This window comes from Blennius ocellaris (genome assembly GCF_963422515.1).
Source record: "Blennius ocellaris genome assembly, chromosome: 21".
NCBI classification, from domain to species: domain Eukaryota; kingdom Metazoa; phylum Chordata; class Actinopteri; order Blenniiformes; family Blenniidae; genus Blennius; species Blennius ocellaris.
In genome coordinates, this window is record NC_137670.1 from 10,292,551 (window position 1) to 10,311,266 (window position 18,716).

The 18,716-nt window shown below is 44.1% G+C and overlaps 3 protein-coding genes across 3 annotated transcripts; 1 reads left to right on the top strand and 2 right to left on the bottom strand.

Moving 5' to 3' along the window:
• Positions 1-549: 549 nt before the first annotated feature.
• On the top strand, positions 550-2,123 carry LOC308145572 (uncharacterized protein; the record flags this gene model as incomplete). The annotated part of the gene is made up of 5 exons (XM_080517037.1): positions 550-913; positions 1,005-1,166; positions 1,255-1,478; positions 1,633-1,714; positions 1,806-2,123. 5 exons carry the CDS (start codon positions 550-552, stop codon positions 2,099-2,101), a joined length of 1,128 nt encoding a protein of 375 aa, XP_080373163.1. The 3' UTR covers positions 2,102-2,123.
• A 57-nt stretch (positions 2,124-2,180) lies between these two features.
• Positions 2,181-11,623, bottom strand: chadlb (chondroadherin-like b). The gene is made up of 11 exons (XM_080517383.1): positions 11,494-11,623; positions 8,703-8,867; positions 8,416-8,610; positions 8,039-8,194; positions 7,804-7,949; positions 7,122-7,403; positions 6,823-7,042; positions 6,066-6,339; positions 5,577-5,989; positions 5,161-5,327; positions 2,181-4,146 (listed from the first exon to the last, which is right to left on the bottom strand). The coding sequence occupies exons 2-11, from the start codon at positions 8,865-8,867 to the stop codon at positions 3,837-3,839; spliced, it is 2,328 nt and encodes a 775-aa protein (XP_080373509.1). The 5' UTR covers positions 11,494-11,623; the 3' UTR covers positions 2,181-3,836.
• An 810-nt stretch (positions 11,624-12,433) lies between these two features.
• rangap1b (Ran GTPase activating protein 1b) lies at positions 12,434-18,428 on the bottom strand. The gene is made up of 16 exons (XM_080517844.1): positions 18,345-18,428; positions 17,617-17,730; positions 17,399-17,526; positions 17,235-17,294; positions 16,821-17,000; positions 16,610-16,744; positions 15,882-16,040; positions 15,677-15,790; positions 15,472-15,571; positions 15,082-15,166; positions 14,772-14,967; positions 14,581-14,658; positions 14,377-14,479; positions 14,160-14,248; positions 13,738-13,859; positions 12,434-13,597 (listed from the first exon to the last, which is right to left on the bottom strand). Exons 2-16 carry the CDS (start codon positions 17,723-17,725, stop codon positions 13,513-13,515), a joined length of 1,743 nt encoding a protein of 580 aa, XP_080373970.1. The 5' UTR covers positions 17,726-17,730; positions 18,345-18,428; the 3' UTR covers positions 12,434-13,512.
• Between the last annotated feature and the right edge of the window lie 288 nt (positions 18,429-18,716).

The window sequence follows — 18,716 nt, forward strand, 5'->3', positions numbered from 1 at the left end:
AGATTGCTCTAAGACCCTCTGCTCCAGCTTGGTGAACAAATTCCTCTCCAAGAAGCTTCAAAGCGACTTGGGGAACGTTGGCAAAGTGATTCTTCTTTCTAGATAGAAGTGGGTCTGCTAAGGCAAACCTGGATATTTAGATGGCAGAAATTCAATTTGGAGCTCTTTTGAACAATAAATACTGTTAAAGTAGTGTGACAATGTTTTGTAACAACAAAAAAGTAAACGTGGTGGGGGTGCAGGAAAACAATCACTGTGAGTCCAGTAAAGCTGCTGCTGGGGATGTAGTGATCCAGCTGACAGAGAAACCAAGAGGGGCAAATAATGCAAATAAAGCCACTAGAAGGAGAGCTAATCTTGCATGTATACAGGGAAGTCGGACTGCAGTGGTTCATGTAAACAGAGCAGTCGGACTGGAACCGGACGACGTGATCTGCGCATGCGCCGCAAGCCCAGCGCCAAATCCTACCCCGGAAGTCAATCATCCTGCAATAAAGGTCAGCAGCGGATTAAAGAGATGAAGCTGGCTGGCGGCCAACAACTGTAAACATGGCGAAAACGGACGGCGTCCGCTTCTGGACGGACTCGGAGACGCGGTTCATGCTGTCCCAGCTGAAGGAGCTGAACATCTCCAAGTACATGGACGGGCGGAAGACGAGAAATGGCGACCTGTTCAAAAAAGTTGCGGAGGAGATGGACGGTGCGGGCTTTAAAAGGACGCCCGAGCAGATCCGCGTCCGCTGGAAGCACATGAAACAGGTGTACTACAACGCCAAGAAGAACAACCCGAGCACGGGACGCTTCCCTGTCCCCTGTCCTCACAACGACATCCTGGAGGAGCTGCTGGGACGCAGACAGCTGTCCCACTCCGTGGACCCCGGGGTGGACATTGGGTTCAACGCTCCTGTGTCAGGTGACTTGGAAGTTTACTCACGAGCCACGGAGCTTCTATTCAATGATGCTCGTGTTTTAAGTGTCTCTCCTCCCACATGTGTCCTCCTCAGGTGGTGTGCTGGCTGCAGAGGTGAACCACGAAGAGACAGAACAAGAGCTTGATGAGTTGGAGTTGTCTGAGAGATCTTCCCCTCTCTCGTCACTGATCCAGAGAGGAAGCTGTCCTGGCAGCGAGCAGCCGGGTACCAGCTCACCAAACCTGGATCTACCTCGTGAGTCCTCCCACCTGTCGGTCTCCATCTGGTGTATGCCGGGTTTTGTTTTCGTTTTAATTCCTCGTGTTCCCGTTTATCGTCCCAGGGCCACCGTCGGATAGGAGGAGACGCCAGGTGTCGGACATGGATCACTTCCTGAAACAGATGCGACAGATGCAGAGTGCCTGGATGGAGCAGTTCCAGCAAAGCCAGGAGCGCGAGGAGCGGCTGGTTCACAGCATTCTGCAGAGCAACGCGACGTTGGTGTCCACGCTAATGGAGGGCATCCGCAGCCTGCAGCACTCTGTGCCTCCAACCTCGCCATCGCAGGTAGCACCGGACGATCGTCAACCGTCACCACCGTCCTGCATGGTTGCGGTCTTTCCCAGTTGCAACACATGCACATGTTTTTTTTATTTTTATGCAACACAACAATGATTATGACAGATTGAAATCAACACAATGGCTTTATTGTGACCAGCAGACGGAGCCCAGTGACGGCGCACAAGACGTTCCAACAAGCGCGCCACTCATTCACCCCAAACTTGAGCCCGAGGAGCAGGACAGTACGTGGTCTCAAACTCGGCACCGGTCTCATTTCTTGCATGCGAGTTGTGCGTCATGGTTGCTAGCTAACACACGTGTGTCTTTTTGTAGTTTCTTTAGTGCAGGTGAAAGGAGAGGAGGTGGAGATGGAGACCCCAGCTGAGCCCCCGGGCAACCTTCAGCAAGTCTCGGTGGTTGGAATGAAACGGGGAGAGGGAGGGCAGCCACTAAAGTCCGGACTGCATCAGGAGAGGAGCTGGCGTTACGAGCAGATGACGCGAAGTAAGACTGCAGAAGAAGAAGAAGAAGAAGAGGGCAGATCGCTGGACGATAACATGGCCGGTTGGATCAGCACAGAGCAGAGAGAGAGTAATAAAATCAAACTAGACAAAGAGGAGACTGGCTGAGAAAACGAAGTGACGGTGACATGAATGAAACCGTGGAGTGCAGTACAGACAGACGAATTTTAAGGAATTGAAGACTGTACTGACTCCTGACAAAGGCAAAAGCTGGCTGGGTCCATTTGGAATCTTTATTTAAAAAATATATATACCTAGGTTCATAGAACCTCTGTTATGTTTAAGCACTGATGGTTTATGCTTGTGAGTCTTAATATATCAAATTTGACTGCAGACACTTTGGCCGTGTCCCAGACTCCTGTTGGGGAAACACGTTCTCTCTAAACAGCTAATTTAAAGCATAATTTATTTATTCAAAGGTGGTGAGACCATTCAAAATATGTATGATGAACCACCCGACAATGTTTCAAAGATTTCAGGCACAGAGTATATAAACGTAACACTGTTCACGACAGTGCCAAAGTCTGCTGTCGTGTTCGTCAGTTCAAGCCTTCCTCTGCAGGTTTCTGTTCTCAGGACCGAGGCAAAGAGACGGCCAGGTATAAAGCAGCCGCTGCAGAGGCAAGTGCAGCTGGGAATCCTCAGGTCTCCATCGTGAGACGTGAGAGCGTCTCCATTGTGGAGTCGCCACAGAGGATCGTTTGATCAGGTTTCACCCGTCTCCAGTCAAGACGTCACTAAATTGGTCCCGTTTTCCAACGTCATTATCAGGAAATGGAAATAAGCTGAAGGAGCTGTTCTGTTCATCCTGACATTCAGGGAAGTTTCATTATGCATCAACTACGAGACAAATCTCACGGCGGAGTTCGTTCTGTCGCTTAAGAAATGCCGGCATTGGTGGAATAAAACACGTGTACTTGACTGCTCCTTTTTTATGAGGGTTGCCGCGGTGAAGATCTTTGACTTGCACCATGTACGTGACTAGCATATTAACTGTTTGCCCTCCTAACAACTAGATTCAGAATCTATTCCCTAACATTTAATCCAATGGGAGGGACATCAGTGGGATTAAGGATCATATTACTCTGTGATCCTCATGCAGAAGTTCTATTTCATGTGGAAAAGGCAGATTGTCACAAAAAGTAAAGCCTCTTTTTTTTTTTTAATAGAGATTATCCTAAATGTCAATGAACTCAGTATTAAATCGCCCTTTAAAAATCTTTATTACCTGTTAACATGGAGTTTGCATCATGTTTGTGAACACCAGTTAAGATTGTTTGAAAAATGATTGCCGTTTGTCATTTAGAGTGTAACAGGACTCATTGTGCTTGTTGTCATGTCCGTTCATGTGATTTTGAAAGTGTGCTTGAGTTGTGAAAACATCAGCCAAATATTTGTTGTCATGTTTTTATTTTTCACCTGCTGTCATTTCCATTTTCTTTTGTCTCCATTGCAAATGTGTAATAAAATGAAAATACCATTTCCCAGAGTTAATGACGTCGGTGTTTCCTGTACAATTGGGTCATGACATTGGGGGGTAGTGGTTTCATCAGTTCTGATTCAATAACAGCAGTGCTGCGTTCGTCTTTATGATCTTTACTTAATTTACATTTTAAGAGAGTACGACTTCAACAGTTGTTCATGCTGGGAGTGTGAAAAGGTTTCCTACAGTATTGAATAGCATAGCATATTCAATAGCGGGATGAAATAAAGGGCATGTCAGTGCATGTCAATGAAGACTGACTTGGTGTAAAACAAAGCAAAACTACAGTCCCAAGTTGATTTTTACCCTTAAATCTTTTATCTGTTGTCACTTCAGACGTGGAGCCCAGTGTCGGTAGCTTCAGGCCATGCTGCGTTTCTTTGTGCTTTTGCTGGTTTTCTTCACTGCTCCCTGTTTGGCGCTTGGACTCTTGCGCATTTTGGATTTGCCTTTCATCATTTTGACGTGCTGAAGGCCATTGAGGTGCATCGGTTTGGGTTTGGTCGCCTTGGGTGGTCTGGCGGGCTTTTGGGTGACGGTCGGGGCGGCTGGGAGACTCTCTCCGCCCGGACAGGCCTTGAAAATGTGAACGTCTTTGACCTTTCGACCTCTCAGTTCAGGGGGATTGGCACAGGTTGCTCGTACTTTCAGGTTCACTTTCTCGATCCACCTAGATGAAGAGGAGAGATAAGATTACTTCAGTATGTCCAGATAGTAAGTGATTGGTTTGATTTGATCACACGTTTAGCAATGTCTCTTTTGCACTGCATTAAGCTGTTATAGCAAAACTAGTCCTCAAAGAAAAAAACGCTAGGCAGCAGTTTGCATTTCAAGAAATATCATCAAAACTAGATGGAAGAACATTTATCTCTTTGAAGGATTTGATGAACTCATTCATCTGATTCTCGGCAACTTAATCCTTTTCAAATTCTTGCATCTGTAATAGATGAAACATACTTCATTCATGCCATCATGGCAACATGAAAAAGACAAAAGGTTGGAGCCTTAATTAGTTTATCAAAGAGTATTAGTGTGATATTAAGGGGTAATAACAGCAGTAGCTGGCAGTTGATATTAGGAAGGTATTTGTGCTTTAAGCAGGATGACCTAACGTTAGTCCAGGAGCCACATATTGATCTTTTATAGGCCAGGCTTGTAAAATGATAGCATATTAAACATAAATAAAATCAATGTTTCATGTTTTAATGAAAAAAAAAACCTCCAAGTCCATTATTTAAAAAAAAACTTAAATATATCTATATATTTACATGAGTGAAATTTCAACCTTTTGAACTCTGTTGTATCCGAAATGGATCTGAAATGTTACAAAACTGTTTGCAAAAACTTCTTTCACTCATCAGAGCACACAACTTTCTGCAGCCTCCATTAAGCATTGTGAACAAATTCACCCTCAAGTTATGACTTTGGCGCTGACGTGTTATATTTCGCTGCTGCATAACTGCTCTCCGAGCTTTGACCTCACTGGTTTTATGTGTGATCCCACATTAATTTTTACAAATAAAAGTTGCGTTTATTGAAGTATTTTGACCAAAACAGAGAGCTCAGTTTTGGGCCACACCCCATACATTGGAAAAAAACAAAACCTAACGAGGTCCCTAATAATATCAGACATTCGTCCCAGATAGGCCTCTATTTCAGAACCATTGTACAGCGGGAGTCTTACATGCGCAGTGGCAGTAGAGGGCAGTCACACATCAGAGGGTTGTCAGCCAGGTTGATTACTTCCAGAGAGGTGAGGGGGTGGAAGTCAGGGACCTCCTCCAGCTGGTTGCCCTCCAGAAAAAGACTCCTCAAACCTGGACCCAGGCCTGTCAGGGAGTTCTGTGACATCTAGAAAGTGAAAGAATACAGTTTTGTTGTTGTTGTTTTTTAAAGAAAAATATCCATGTTATTGATGTAGAGTGTTTAAAGATAATGCCCTCTCTGTTATAGACACCTGAATCAAATGGTTTATACTCAAAGTGTGTATTGTGAGAGGAAATCAGAGATCATGGAGGGAAAAAAAAAACACATGCAGAGGGAGAACATGCAAACTTAAAAGGGAAGTAGAACCATCATGAGTTTACATTGCATGCTGACCTTCTCCAGACCCATGTTATCCAGATACAACTCTTTCAGTGTCCTCTCCAGAGGTTTAAAAGCGTTCGGTCCCACCCAACGGATCGCGTTTCCAGACAGCCTGAGGTCTCTGAGATTCACAGTCTTGCCGAACGCTTCCGTGGGCACGTCCTTCAGCTTGTTCCCACCGAGGTGGAGCGTATCGAGGTCGTTGGCTTCCTCCAGAGCTCTGGGCGACACGTGTTCAATGGCGTTCCCGGTGAGGTAGAGTGCTCTGAGACCCTCCGCTCCTGTCATGATGCCTGGCTCCAGCTTGGTGAGGGCATTGTTCTCTAAGTGGAGAGCCAGCAGACTGGGCACCAGCTTGAAGGCTCCTTTGGGGAAGCCGGCAAAGCGATTCTTCTCCAGGTGAAGGTAAGTCAACTGAGGCAGACCTGTGGATTTAGATCAAAAGTTAGAAAGAGAGTTGGTTGTTGGTAAAACTACCTTCCCTCGAAAACTTCCTCTCACCTTTAAAAGCATCGGGGCTGAGGGAGGAGAGGTCGTTTTCGGACAGGTACAGATAGATGAGGCCCTTCATCCCACTGAACGCTCCTCCCTCCACCTCCACAATCTTGCAGCGCTGGAGGTGCAGGGACACCACCTGTGCGACTCCGGGGAAGCTGTTGCTGGGGATGTAGTGAAAGTGGTTTCCTCGCAGGTCCAGCAGACGTGTGTTGGGGGAGAAACCTCGCGGCACCTTGGTGTGGCCACGGTTCTCACATGACGAATGATGCGTCTCTGCCTGCAGAAAGTGGAATAATGGAAGCACAGTGGACAACTTGTGATACCTCATGCAACCAAAACTCCCTCCTCTAAAAAGGCAATCTCAGCCCTGTTTTGACGCTGAAACATGGAGAGAAGTATTGTGCATAGTTAAAAAAGGTAAAACTGTTGAATTATTTTTTTCAGATCTTCAATCATACATAAAAGAACATGCAAAACTGCTTAATAAAGAGTCATAGTAGTTGAGATTGCTAAAATGTCAAAATTGGAGAATAAGAAGGGCAGAACTGCTGAAGCAGGTGCTAAAACAGCTGAAAATTTAACCATCCTAAAATGTCATTGAATCTTCATAAATGCAATAGGAGATACAGTTATTTTAGAAGTTAAATATGTTTTGTGGCTCTAATTATGTTCTATTTGGTGGAAAGTGACAAGAACTGCTGCGCGTTTGGTCATGAAGGTTGCAGACGTCTCATCGAGCCAGGCCACTAAACCCACTCACCTCACAGACGCAATTAGCTGGACACTTGACTTTGTTCCCCGGCTCCGCGGTCGGCCGCGGCGTGACCCTGGTTGCCTCCTCAAACTCGGCCTTCAGCATGGCCTCCTGGCTCTGGCAGCGCAGCTCCGGCGGGTGGACGGCTTCCAGGTTCTCCCCTGAGAGATGGGCTGGTCCTCCGCATGTTCCCATCAGCTTCACCTTTCTGCGGATAGCCCACTCTCTGGAGAGGGAGACACAAATCACAGTGAGTGAGGATTACTTGACCGCGTCGTCACCAATGAATCCAAAGTCTTTATTACCTGAGCGGACGCAGGTAACAGTTGCAGTAAATGGGGTTTCCCGCCAGGTTCAGGCGTGCCATGTTGGGGGAGCCTTCAGAGAAAGGCTGGATGACGCGCAGCTGGTTGTGGCTGATGTCCAGATGGAGGAGACTTGGGCATTTTGATACGGCCGTGTTGGCCAGGTCCTGCAGGGACATGTGGTCCAGGAAGAGGTGGGTGAGCTTTGCCATAGACACCACCTCCTCGCCCAAGTACGTCATGGGATTGTAGCCCATGTCGAGACGTGTCACCTCTGGAAGCCTTTTTTTTTTTTTTAAAAGGGGGAGAAGTGTGGAAGAAAACAACTTGTGTCAAAAAATGTTGATAAAACATGGAGTAAGGGGGAAAAAAAATAAACAAAGATTGACACATTTTCATGTTGCGGACATCAACATGCTCTTTTTTTTTCTTTTGTCCCAGTATATTATCATTATGGTAACTGTGTGGAGATTTTGTTTTCGTCATTTGTTTTGATTTTAGAGACAGTTTAAAAAAATAATAATAATTTTGAGATAATGGTCAAAATTTAAATAATTACCTTGAAATGTAATGCCATAATGTTGAGAATAAAGTTGTTAAAATTGTGATTTTCTCACCCACTTTTAACCTCCATGTACGGAGTTTCAGAGATATCGGGTTAGATATCACCCAGGGCCTTTACCTGGTCATGGTCTCCGTGGGGAAGAACTGCAGCTCATTGTGGTCAACGCTGAGCCGGGTGAGCGTGAACAGACCCGCGAAGGCTTCGATGTCCAAGTAGTTGAGGGAGTTGTGACTGAGACGGAGCCACTTGATATTTTGCAGGCCCTGAAAGGAACCAGAGATTTCCTGGAATCGTTTGGAAGCTTCAAAGCAGGAGACAGTTCTAACTGTCTCGTCGTGGTCGTTTTGCGTACCTGGAACGCCAGGTTGGGGATGTAGACCAGCTGGTTGTGTGTGAGAGAGAGCAGGTTGAGGAAGCCCAGCTGTGAGAAAGCACCGGGCTGGATCTCTTCCACGCGGTTACGGTCAATCATGAGCTGCTTCAGCGAGGACAGACCGTCGAATGACTCCTGAACACAGAAGCAGAACAAACTGTTTTACTCTTCTGCGCTTTTAAGTTGGACCAACTTCTATACTGTCACTTGAGACTCGTTGATATGGGAGTGTATACTGTTGTGTATAAACTGGTTGTTACCAGTGAAATCACCTCTGTCAGTTGCCCCCAGGGAAAGGGTCTATGATAAAATGAGAGGTGCGCAGAGATAAATGGTCACTTTTTGTTCCTGATCACCTGGTAAAGGATGTCGATATTGTTGTTGGCCAGGTTGAGGAAGACCAGGCGGCCGAGGCCACGGAACGCCCCCTCCTTCACTCTGCGGACATTACAGCGCTGCAGTGACAGGTGAGTCAGGTAGGGGGTGTGTTTGAAGGCCCCCGTGGGAAGCGCCTGGATATCGTTACCACGAAGATCCAGTTTCACCGTGATCTACAAAAAAACCCCAAAAAACTCAGAAGATGACACATTGTGAGGGTGCATCTTGAGGATACTCAACGAAGGCTGGGGTGTGACTGAGACACCTCGTCCAGAGTTGGAGGCACTTGGGTCAGGTTCTTGTTGACGCAGGTCACCGTGAGCTGGATCTGGTCACAGACGCACTGCTGTGGGCATTTCGCTGTGAACGCTGCTGGGATGCAAAGAAGCACCAAGACCCAGAAGGTGTGTGTACTGAGCCGGGAGCACATCTGAGAGGAGAAAAAGACCATTTACGTCATTCACATACGCTTTTGGGCCAAACACCAACATCCAGATGCTGCTGCTGCTGCTGCTATGTATTTTGATATCCTCGAATTGTGACTTATCCTTTCACAGGTACTCATTGTTGTTTGTTAGCTTTTCAATAAACGTACAAGTTTTGGCTACTCCCCTCCATCATATTTAAATACAATTTACACAATCTAATCTACTCACTTAAAAAGTTATAAATTAAGTATGCCCACAATCGGAAATAATATTATCTATATCTACATATATATTGTCTGCATTTAGTTGGCATAGTGTTGTTTCCGTCTCCTTCGATTGCCAGCCTGAAAAACCTCTGTACATGCATAATCAAACTGGATCAAATGCCTGCAATAGGGAATAGGATTAAATGGAGTTAAAATGTAAATGAGCCATTTTAACATCAGTGCTTTTAAACATAACTCAGAACAATTCAAGCGCTGTAACAGTTGCACTTGAATCCAAATTTTAATTCTTTAAGTCTTATCGGTTGATTTGTTACAGTTAAATAATGAATGAAATACAAGTTAATGAAATATACAAGTAATTATATCCTAGTTTATCAACTATATTTTAAAATAATCAACCCAATTTTTGAGAACTGGTTTTATATATTGGATCATGACATTGATCAGTGAAGAATCAGAGTTTGACACCACTGCAGGATGTTAATATGGAGGTTGGGAAACACGTGCATTAATATGCCTTTTGAAACGTTTCGGCCCCGGCAGTGTCTACTTCAAAAAGCATGCATGTACAGGTTATTTGTTGGACCTGAACTCACATTTGACTCTATTAAAAAGCTGTGTTTATTTGATTTATCCTATTTTTCCTCCATTCCCAAGCTTATTACGAAAAAACACCAAAAAAAAATCTCCATCATCCTGTACTTTTGGGGGATTAGTGCCATTTGGTCAGATTGATCTGCCCTAGTCTTCACTGGAATGCCTTAAAACCACATTCCCATGTTGGATCAGCAGTCTTGATCCACAGGAATGGACATGAAAAGCTTCACAGCTCCACACTCTGAATTTTGGAGTCTCAAAATGTTGACACGTGCAGTGGTGCCGTACCTAAGCCTTTCTGTCAAAACTGCCTCATCAAATCCTGTCACGATACTGGACCCTTTGATAGGCATTCATTAAATCTTAATGTTATACTGTATTAGGACATGTCAATACCTCAGAGTCAGTATAAAATGTTCTGTCATTTACAGATGATGAAATATGTTTAAGAACATTACATTGGCCAGAAATTACACATTAGATAACCAGTTCAACATATAGTCTCTGGATTGGACAGATTTTTTCACTGGATTTCCTGAAAATGACTGTCCTACTTTAGCCTCTATTCTATTATTTAAGGAAATGTACACAAAAGACGTAAGCCTAAATACATCTCAGATTGAACAATATGAAACACCCAGAACGTTGAGGTCTTCAGGAAGCATTTTACTGTTCCAAAAGTTAGAAGAAACAAGGTGAATCAGCTTTTAGTTCCTACGTGCATCAACCAGGCCTTAAAACACTATTATTTGCTCAGGCTTTCCAATAAACAACAACATTTACTCATTTGAAATCTTTATCTTAATAAAGCATTAGTTATCCTAATTTTGTATACCTTTTATAATTGCTTTGTTTGAATGCATGTCTTCAATTTCCTTGTAAGATATTGTGAACTGCCTTGTGTCTTATTGGTTCCATAGAAATAAACTTAATTGCTCTGCTTAAATGTGTTTAACTAAAACAAATGGGTACATGTAAGAAAACTTGTTCTAGTTTTATGTGGCCAGTGCTTTGCTCATACACCCATGTGTTTGAATGATGTTTCAGCAGAGCAAGCATCAGCAGTTCCAATCCATACATTTACCTTTGAAAACTAAATTATGTATTTATATTATTATCAGACACGCATAATTACAAGTCCAAAAGAATCATATCAAATATTAGGGACCCCACGATTGTGCAACACGCATCTGAAGTCACGGGCATTCGGCTTTTTGTGAGATTTTGTCATTTCAGAAAGTTTGCAATTCTTCTCTGAATGAACTTGACATTGTTCAACCTTAATACGGTATGAAAAGCGTAGATATTCAGCATACCGGGTTTTGTTCCAACGACCCCATGTACAGAAAAGGGGCCGAGAAACTAGAGACGGAGGAATTTCCTCCGTCCGGACTGTTTGGCCGCGTCCCTCTGGGGATCAACAGTCCAAACCGCAGAGGAGCCTCCGCTCCGCTCCGGCCGCGCACAAAGACGCACACTGTCTTTCCCTGTCGGTGTTGTGCCAAAGTGCGTTCACTGCGTAGGGAATGCGTCTTCAGGGCCAAAAGCAGTCAGAATATCAGGTTAATATACAGAAATCATCATTATTATTCTGCCCCCAACTTGTGCGTAAAGAAGGAGTTGACGCTGCCCAAGCGCTGACAATTAGGCTCCATGATCATAAACTTAGTTTTTCTTCATTCTAAACACGCAAGCATTACTAGCAAAATATATAATCAATCATTTTCTTTCATATATATTTGAGTGAAAAAGTACTTTGTCATTTGTTTTCCCATGGCCGAGTCCGTTTTACGCACATACGCACCTTGGTATCGCCGTGGTTCTGGTTCTGTCCAGCTGCTCGTAACCACTGGCCGCTGAGTCTCTCTCACGGACTCACTGACGCTCTTCCCCCCGGGTTGTGTCCCCCCCATCCAAAACAAACTCCGTTTATCCCCTTCATCCACGACTTCTCCCCAGTGGACGCGCACGCACCTCCACCTCCCACCTCCGGACTCCAGAGCCCGTTAAAGAAATAGTTCAACCCAGTGTGCAAACTTGTTTTCACCTCACTGCCATGCCGCAAGGATGAGGAGCTATTGTTTTATTCGCAACTCTCGCACACAAAAGCAAGCTTTTAGCACAGCATATTTGCATATTTGTAACAATCCCGACCTGGTTTGGTCACCTTCGATCATTATTAGGCGAGTATCTGAGGATAACAAGCGAAAACTTGAGTTTCCATGACTCATTTTATGCTGTCTCCTAAATCAACGTGGGGAAAACACTAATATTTGTAACTCCCCACTGCAAAAGGGGGATGTTTCTTCAAGCCATCTCTTCAAACCAATTCAGAATTGCAGGGCAAACTCAGAGAGAGACACTTATATTCACATTCACAAGGAATTAAATTTCAACAAATAGCCTCAAATTATGATTGGACTGTAGAAATTAGTGCGTGGAGTCAACCCATACACAACCAGGTAGAACATAACTTGGCCATCAGTTATTCTCACTAAAACCCTCAAAAGCTTCTTTCCAAACTCCAATATTTACATCGAGGCTTTTGAAGACTTGCGAATGTTGGAAGGGTTTGCAATTCATGTTTCAAAAAATGTTTTGAATCATACTTGCATTACCTTTTCTAAAAAGGTATGTTCCACCTAAAGCTCAGTTAAAATGACAGCTTCTTGTTCAGCGCCAGATCAAACATCCGTCGATCTCTTAAAAGTTTTATGGAATAAACACAACACACGGGGTTGATCTAATTCGTTAGACTGGTTATATTTAAGACAGAGCATTCATTACAAATTAACATCAGGTAAACAGACATTAGTTAAAGTTAAAGTTATTCAGATTATCATTTAAATGCTTATAGTATGTTCCATTTGGCTCCCATTTCCCTTAAAAGCCCCAAAGGCATCACAATCTCAGAGTGACATGAAGGAACATGAAGCAACACAGCAACCGAACACAAGCGACACAACGTTGTGCAGGAGTATCTGATGGAAGTGGTTCTGTTCCGTTTCCTCGCAATGTGCCAGCTGCTCTCTGTGCAGATGGATGCAGGCATGCACACAAACACACACTAAATATTCAGGTTCATGGGTGGGAGTGTGTGTGGAGCAGCAGCACTCGTCCACAGCGGTCTGTTGTAAAAAGGCCTTATGAACAGCAGCATGATGATTGTGACTGGATAGACTGTCCTATGACTTGGCCTTCCTGTCTCTTTATCAAAAAAAAAAAGAAGTGGTCATATAAGCTACAAGCGATAAGAGGATCTCCTTTCTTAGTCATTTAAAGTGGCAATTAACTTCTAAAGCAAGTATCACAGTGTGAGCTGCAGATAGAAAACTGCAGTAAATCTGTAGATATGTGTATCAGAACTCTTCAATATTTGCCAAATTTGAAAACACAATTTACACATTTCTTGACACACAAAACCAAATTTGTTAGTTTGAATTGACATATTTGTCGTAAACAGGGTGTAAATGTTTTAAAAAGGTGCCTGTTAAACATTCTGCTACATTTCCTTTTTTTCTCCTCCATTAACTTCACAGCTACCTGTGAGACGTTCTGTATTTTTTTTATAAATTTTTTTGTTATTTGTATCTATTTTCTATAAAAATATAAGTCAAAAGCAAAAGTAGAAAAATAAACATTAAGACATTCTGAACAGCCTCTTGCTACACCTTCATAAAATATACAACAGTCAGTGGTTCTGCTTGTCCTTTTGTTCGAGAGTAAAGCTTCCCTGTTGGTTCTGACGTCGGGGAAGGGGGGGTGTGAGTACAGTGTGTGTCTGCGTCCCTGTGTTGGTCCTGGCTGCGGCTGAATGGTGGGATCAGTGACGCTCCAGGCTCCTCTTCTCCACAGCGGAGCTCAGCCTCTCCGAGGCGTCGCTGCACGACTTGAGAGCCTCGTCCTTCCTGGAAGTGGACGCAGACACAAACATTGCCACAAAACAGGCTGGTTTAGTTTGTTGTTTTTTTAAATGCACACATAACGATAAAAAAAAAAAAAAGGAGAGTGCGGTTCAGAGAGTTGCGTGGATAAGGGATAGTCGTACTTGGACAGGAAGATGTGGAGCAGTGAGGCGTGGTGCTGAGGGAAGTACTCCTGCTGGACGGCATGTTCCAAACACAACAGATGACCTGAGACCAGCAGAGCCTTCTTCACTTTTCCCTCTCCCTGAAAAAACAAGGCAAGTAGAATCAGAGGCTCGTGGTTGTGTTACAGCTCTTTTCCCAAAATAGAAGAAATCCCCTCCCCCCTCCTTATACAAGGGATTTCATCATTTGTAAAAACTTAACATTCTTTCTCATTGTCATGATAGGGTACTGAGTCTAGAATTTAGTTTTATAAACAAATGGAATTCATTTCAGGATAAGGCCTTTCACAGCAAAATGTTGAAAAAGTGAAGCACTATATATCAAAAATGCATCAGCAACTTTAGTACACCTGAACTGTTCATACGATGAACGACTGTACCTTGAGGAGTCCCATCCTGACCAGCAGCACGGAGAGGAACGAGTATGAATGCAGAGCAGAACCAGACAGGAGCTTCTTCAACACTCCATCTGTGACCCAAACCAGTGGAATCAAATAGTATCAATGTTCAGCGACAGACCTTTAAGCAACCTGGAATCAAGTAAAAAAAAAAAAAAAAAAAAAAGCAGCTCCATGTAGTCAGACAGACATAATTCACCTGTAGTTTCCAGAACAGCCGTCTTGATCTCTGGATCCTCACTATACAAGGACGCAACTTTCAAAAAGGCATCAGCAGCCTCGTGTGGCTCGGACGAGTCGACCTGGTGAGAGCAGGCCAGAGTTTTAATCGTCGTTAAGTCGCCACGCTGAGAATTGCAAAGACAAAAAAAAAAAAGGGGGATATTTTGTAGAAGCAGCTCACATGCAGGTTTGTCCTCATGTCTCCCAGCTGGAGGAGCTTTTCTGTAGAGGGGCAGCTGAGGAAGGACACAACCTCTGGCTGAGAGGAGACAAAGACACAAGACATTGTTTGTACTTTGTGGGTTAACCAAGTTATGAAAACCAAGCGAGAGAAAGGTTTTACTTTCTATAGGCACTGTCATGTTAACGTACCGGGCTTTGAGCTTTCACAGGACTGTCTTGTTGTCGCGCCATTCCGTTCTCCTTCTCTACTCCACCGTACTCATCGTTCTCATCATCAGAGCCTCCAGTGGCATCCTCCTCCTCCTCCTCCTCCTCTTCCTCCTCCTCTACATCATCATCATCACCATCTTCCTCGTCCTCGTCATCAGGCTCTCCCTCATCGTCACTGTAACCAATTCCAATGAACACATATTCACAGCTGCTCTCATGTTTTAGTGCAGTTTAACAGCAATGAAAGCCTGAGGACAGCTCCTGTGATTATTTCCGTCATGTGTTTCACCTGAGTGACGCCAGCATGTCCCCTTTGTCCTTGTTCTCCATGGCCTCTCTTAAAGCCTCGCAGCCCTCCTCGCCCAGACAATTACCTGTTATTGTGACACATTTCAGGGATGAGAACACGGCGAAATCCTTTCTATGTCTTCATTTTTGACCACTGAAACATTCCATATAGCTGGAGAAAGCAAAATAGGGTATGTTGAAATGTTACGGATGGAACAGAAGACATTTTCCCTGAAGGTGGAAAAAGATCAATCCTGAAGAAATCAATTGATTCTTTCCTCAGGTTAAAAGACGGTTGTTTGAGTTAATTAACCACTGAAATTGCAAAAACTACTTTTCGTTGATTAAAAATCTTCCTAACATATTTAATTTTTTTCAGCATGTACAGTACCATTCATATCCACTTTCTCCATATGAGATTTGTCCATTACAGCTTGAGCCACGACAAGGGCTGCAGCCTCTGTGATCTCACCAAACGACAGATTGAGTTCCTGGAAAAGACCCAGAAAGAAAGAAAAAAAAAAAACCCACTGCGAATAAGATCTGTGAACCAAATCCACGCACACAAACGCACGAGAATTGCGCGGTGGACTGACCTTGAGGATCGGGAGACCTTCTCTCAGAACAGCAGCGAGAGCGATGGCTCCCTCCGAACGCACCAGGCAGTCACCAAAGTTGATCACTTGAACGTTTCGGAGGTGTCTCAGGGCCTAAACGACGAAGAACGACGAAGAAGATTACTTCAACACAGGATTGTGGTTTCGTGCTTCTACAACATTCCAGACTGGAGCCAGGCTTCACCTGTGCCATTGCCAGCGTTCCCTTTTTGGTGAAAGTGTTGTCATTAAAGTTGAGAACTTGAAGCTCGGGGTTATGTCGCATCGCTGAAGCCAGCGCCACCACTCCGGGGTAATTGATACCGTTCTGGGGCATGTGGACCTCCTCCAAGCTGCCCATCAGCTGCACCAGAAAAGAAAAGAAAAGAAAAAACAGTCTTCAGGGTACATGTTTCATCTCGCAAACAAAGACGCAAGCAAAAAGTCGACAAATAATAACTTATAGCTACTAGAAGTTAACTACCGTATTTTCCGGACTACTGAGCGCACCGGGGTATAAGCTGCACCGGCAAAATTTTAAAAGAAAATTGATTTTGATTCTGAGGAGGAAGATTTCTCAGCTACGTAGTTCAGCAGGGCGGCTTTACGTGATGCACCTGAATGCAACACTCACTGCCGTCACCTGCTGGAGTTTTGGACCAGGGAAAGCAACACAAGAAGAGGTCAGGAAGAGCAGAAATATCACTTTTAGGGCAACTTTTGGAGAAGCAGAGGCGCTTAAAACAGCATGTACCTACATGCAGATGTAGAGTCTGGTGTCATGAAGCCCATTAACCCGTAAAAATACATAAATTATCCGTGTCATTTTGTAAGCAGCAGGGTTCAAAAGTGTGTGAAAAAAGTTGTGACATATAGTCTGGAAATTACGGTAGATGACAAAAGATCAGTCCTGTCAAGTGAGTGTTTTTCTACCTGAAAGGCCTTCGCCAGGGCGCGAGCTCCTTCATTTTCCAGGCGATTCCTCCCTGCGACGAATATTCTCAGGCGGAGAGGAGTCCCGAGGGCTGACGACTGTCGGTGGCTCTCCATCAGCGCTTCAGCCAAGATCTAAGTTGATCAAGCAAGTGCGTGAGTTCTTTTCATTTGATTGTTGGAAACAACACAACGGCTTCAGCGCTCCCACCTTGCCTCCCCCGATGCCCATGCCGCAGTTGTTGAGCCGGAGCTCCCTCAGAGTGTGGCAGGAAGGGCTCTTCAGCAGCTGCTCGATTCCCTTGACGCCATCCGGGCCGAAGGCGTTGTCGCTCAGGTCCAGCTCTGTGAGCCGGGTTCCGGCACTCATTAATGCACCGCCCAGAAACCTCTGAAGAAAAATGTAAGAAGTTGAACATACAAACAAAAAAATTTTTTATCCCCACAACAAACTCAACTGAACTAATTTGGACCTTGCTGACTTTATCCATAATACAGCTGTAGCAAAAATGGCTTGTTCAGCAAAAAAATTATTTCCGTTTCAGAGTTCAATCTATTCATTATATGTATAAATCAACTTATTATGCAGAATATTATTATGCAGTTATTATGCTGCAGTGCTCACCAGGGCTGTTGGGATTTCGGAGCGCAACCTTCCAGTAAACATGTCACTCCAATAGCATCTCTGAAGGACAGAATGAGGGGACATGTTTTATGTTATTACACGTTTCATGTTACGACAGTACCACATATTTTCATGATTTAAATGTCAGAAGGGTAGATGAGTACCTGCAGCAGGTCTTTGGTCTCCAGAGCTTTGGCAATAGCTTGAGCTGCCTCAACTCCCACCGTGTTCCCTTCCAGACGCAAAGCCCTCAAACCTTGGTACTGTTTGATTTCACACACCAGTTCCTTCACTAAACACAGAAAGGGCAGGTTAGCCTCACCGATGGTTAAAATTGTTTGCAAATTTTTATAAGAAATAACCTCAAGTAACGTCGTCTGACCTGAATCTGCGTTGTCAAGCTTCAGTCCCAAGCCTTTATAGCTCAGTTCATCCCCGACGTGGGTCTTGGACAGAGCATCAGCCAACTGAGAAATATCATCTGAGGCCATGTTGACTGTGAGGTAACAACCACGAGAAAAAAAACAAGACCCCCAGATCACTAATTGTTCTTCTCAGCAGTGTGAAAATGAGCAGATATTTATACCTCTAAAATGAATTAGCCGCTTAAAGATAGTCAACAAATTCGTTTTACTTAGCGAATATAAAAACAAAGCAAGGATAAACTATAAAGTTGGCGCTTTTGCTTTTCCGGTGTTCTGGATTAATTGGTTTCCCGATTAACTGGTGACAGACTTCCTTTCGCGTCAGTTGTCGCTACTGGTAACAGACGATGTTAAAGAGCCGACGGAACGTCCACAGTTGTCCTGACGAACGCCACTTAACTGCATCTGAGTCCCCTTAAAACATCTACAGTTACTGGCATTAACATCGGACACTTAAAGGACGTCAGTCATCAGTTAGCATGGAACCCAATCAATCCAAAACACCGGTGCTAACGAGCGAATTTAACGATGGCATCATAAAATCCTACTGAAAGCTAATTTGGCTTCTTGAGTTCAACCCGCCTCTTTTTCCGTCACATCCATTTCATTACTGTCTAAAAAAGAGGTACAAATTCAGTGATTTCACCAAAAAGAGAAACTTTAATGTGAGAGGAGACACACGCACCTTCTTCCGCGCGGCACGCCGGTCGCTAAACTGTGTGACGTCATGGGATTTCGTGTATTCCGTTTCATGAGCGTCACAAGTCCAGTGCACGCGATTTACCGCCATCTGCTGGCAGCCTCCGACATGCTGCCATTACTGCACAACTACGTTTAGTATGAAAGACATAAAGCGACTAGAAGTGTCAATCCAGACCTGTCAGTTTTCTTATATCTATCCTCATGAAGATTATTAAGGTGGCATATTAGGCCTGCAATGATGGAATACATATATAGTTATTTTTTTCTATGTCCTGTGAGGTAAAAAAAAGTTAATTCTGTGATAATTATCAAGAATAAAAGTCATTGAGAGTAAAGCTGCAATTTTGAAAGATGG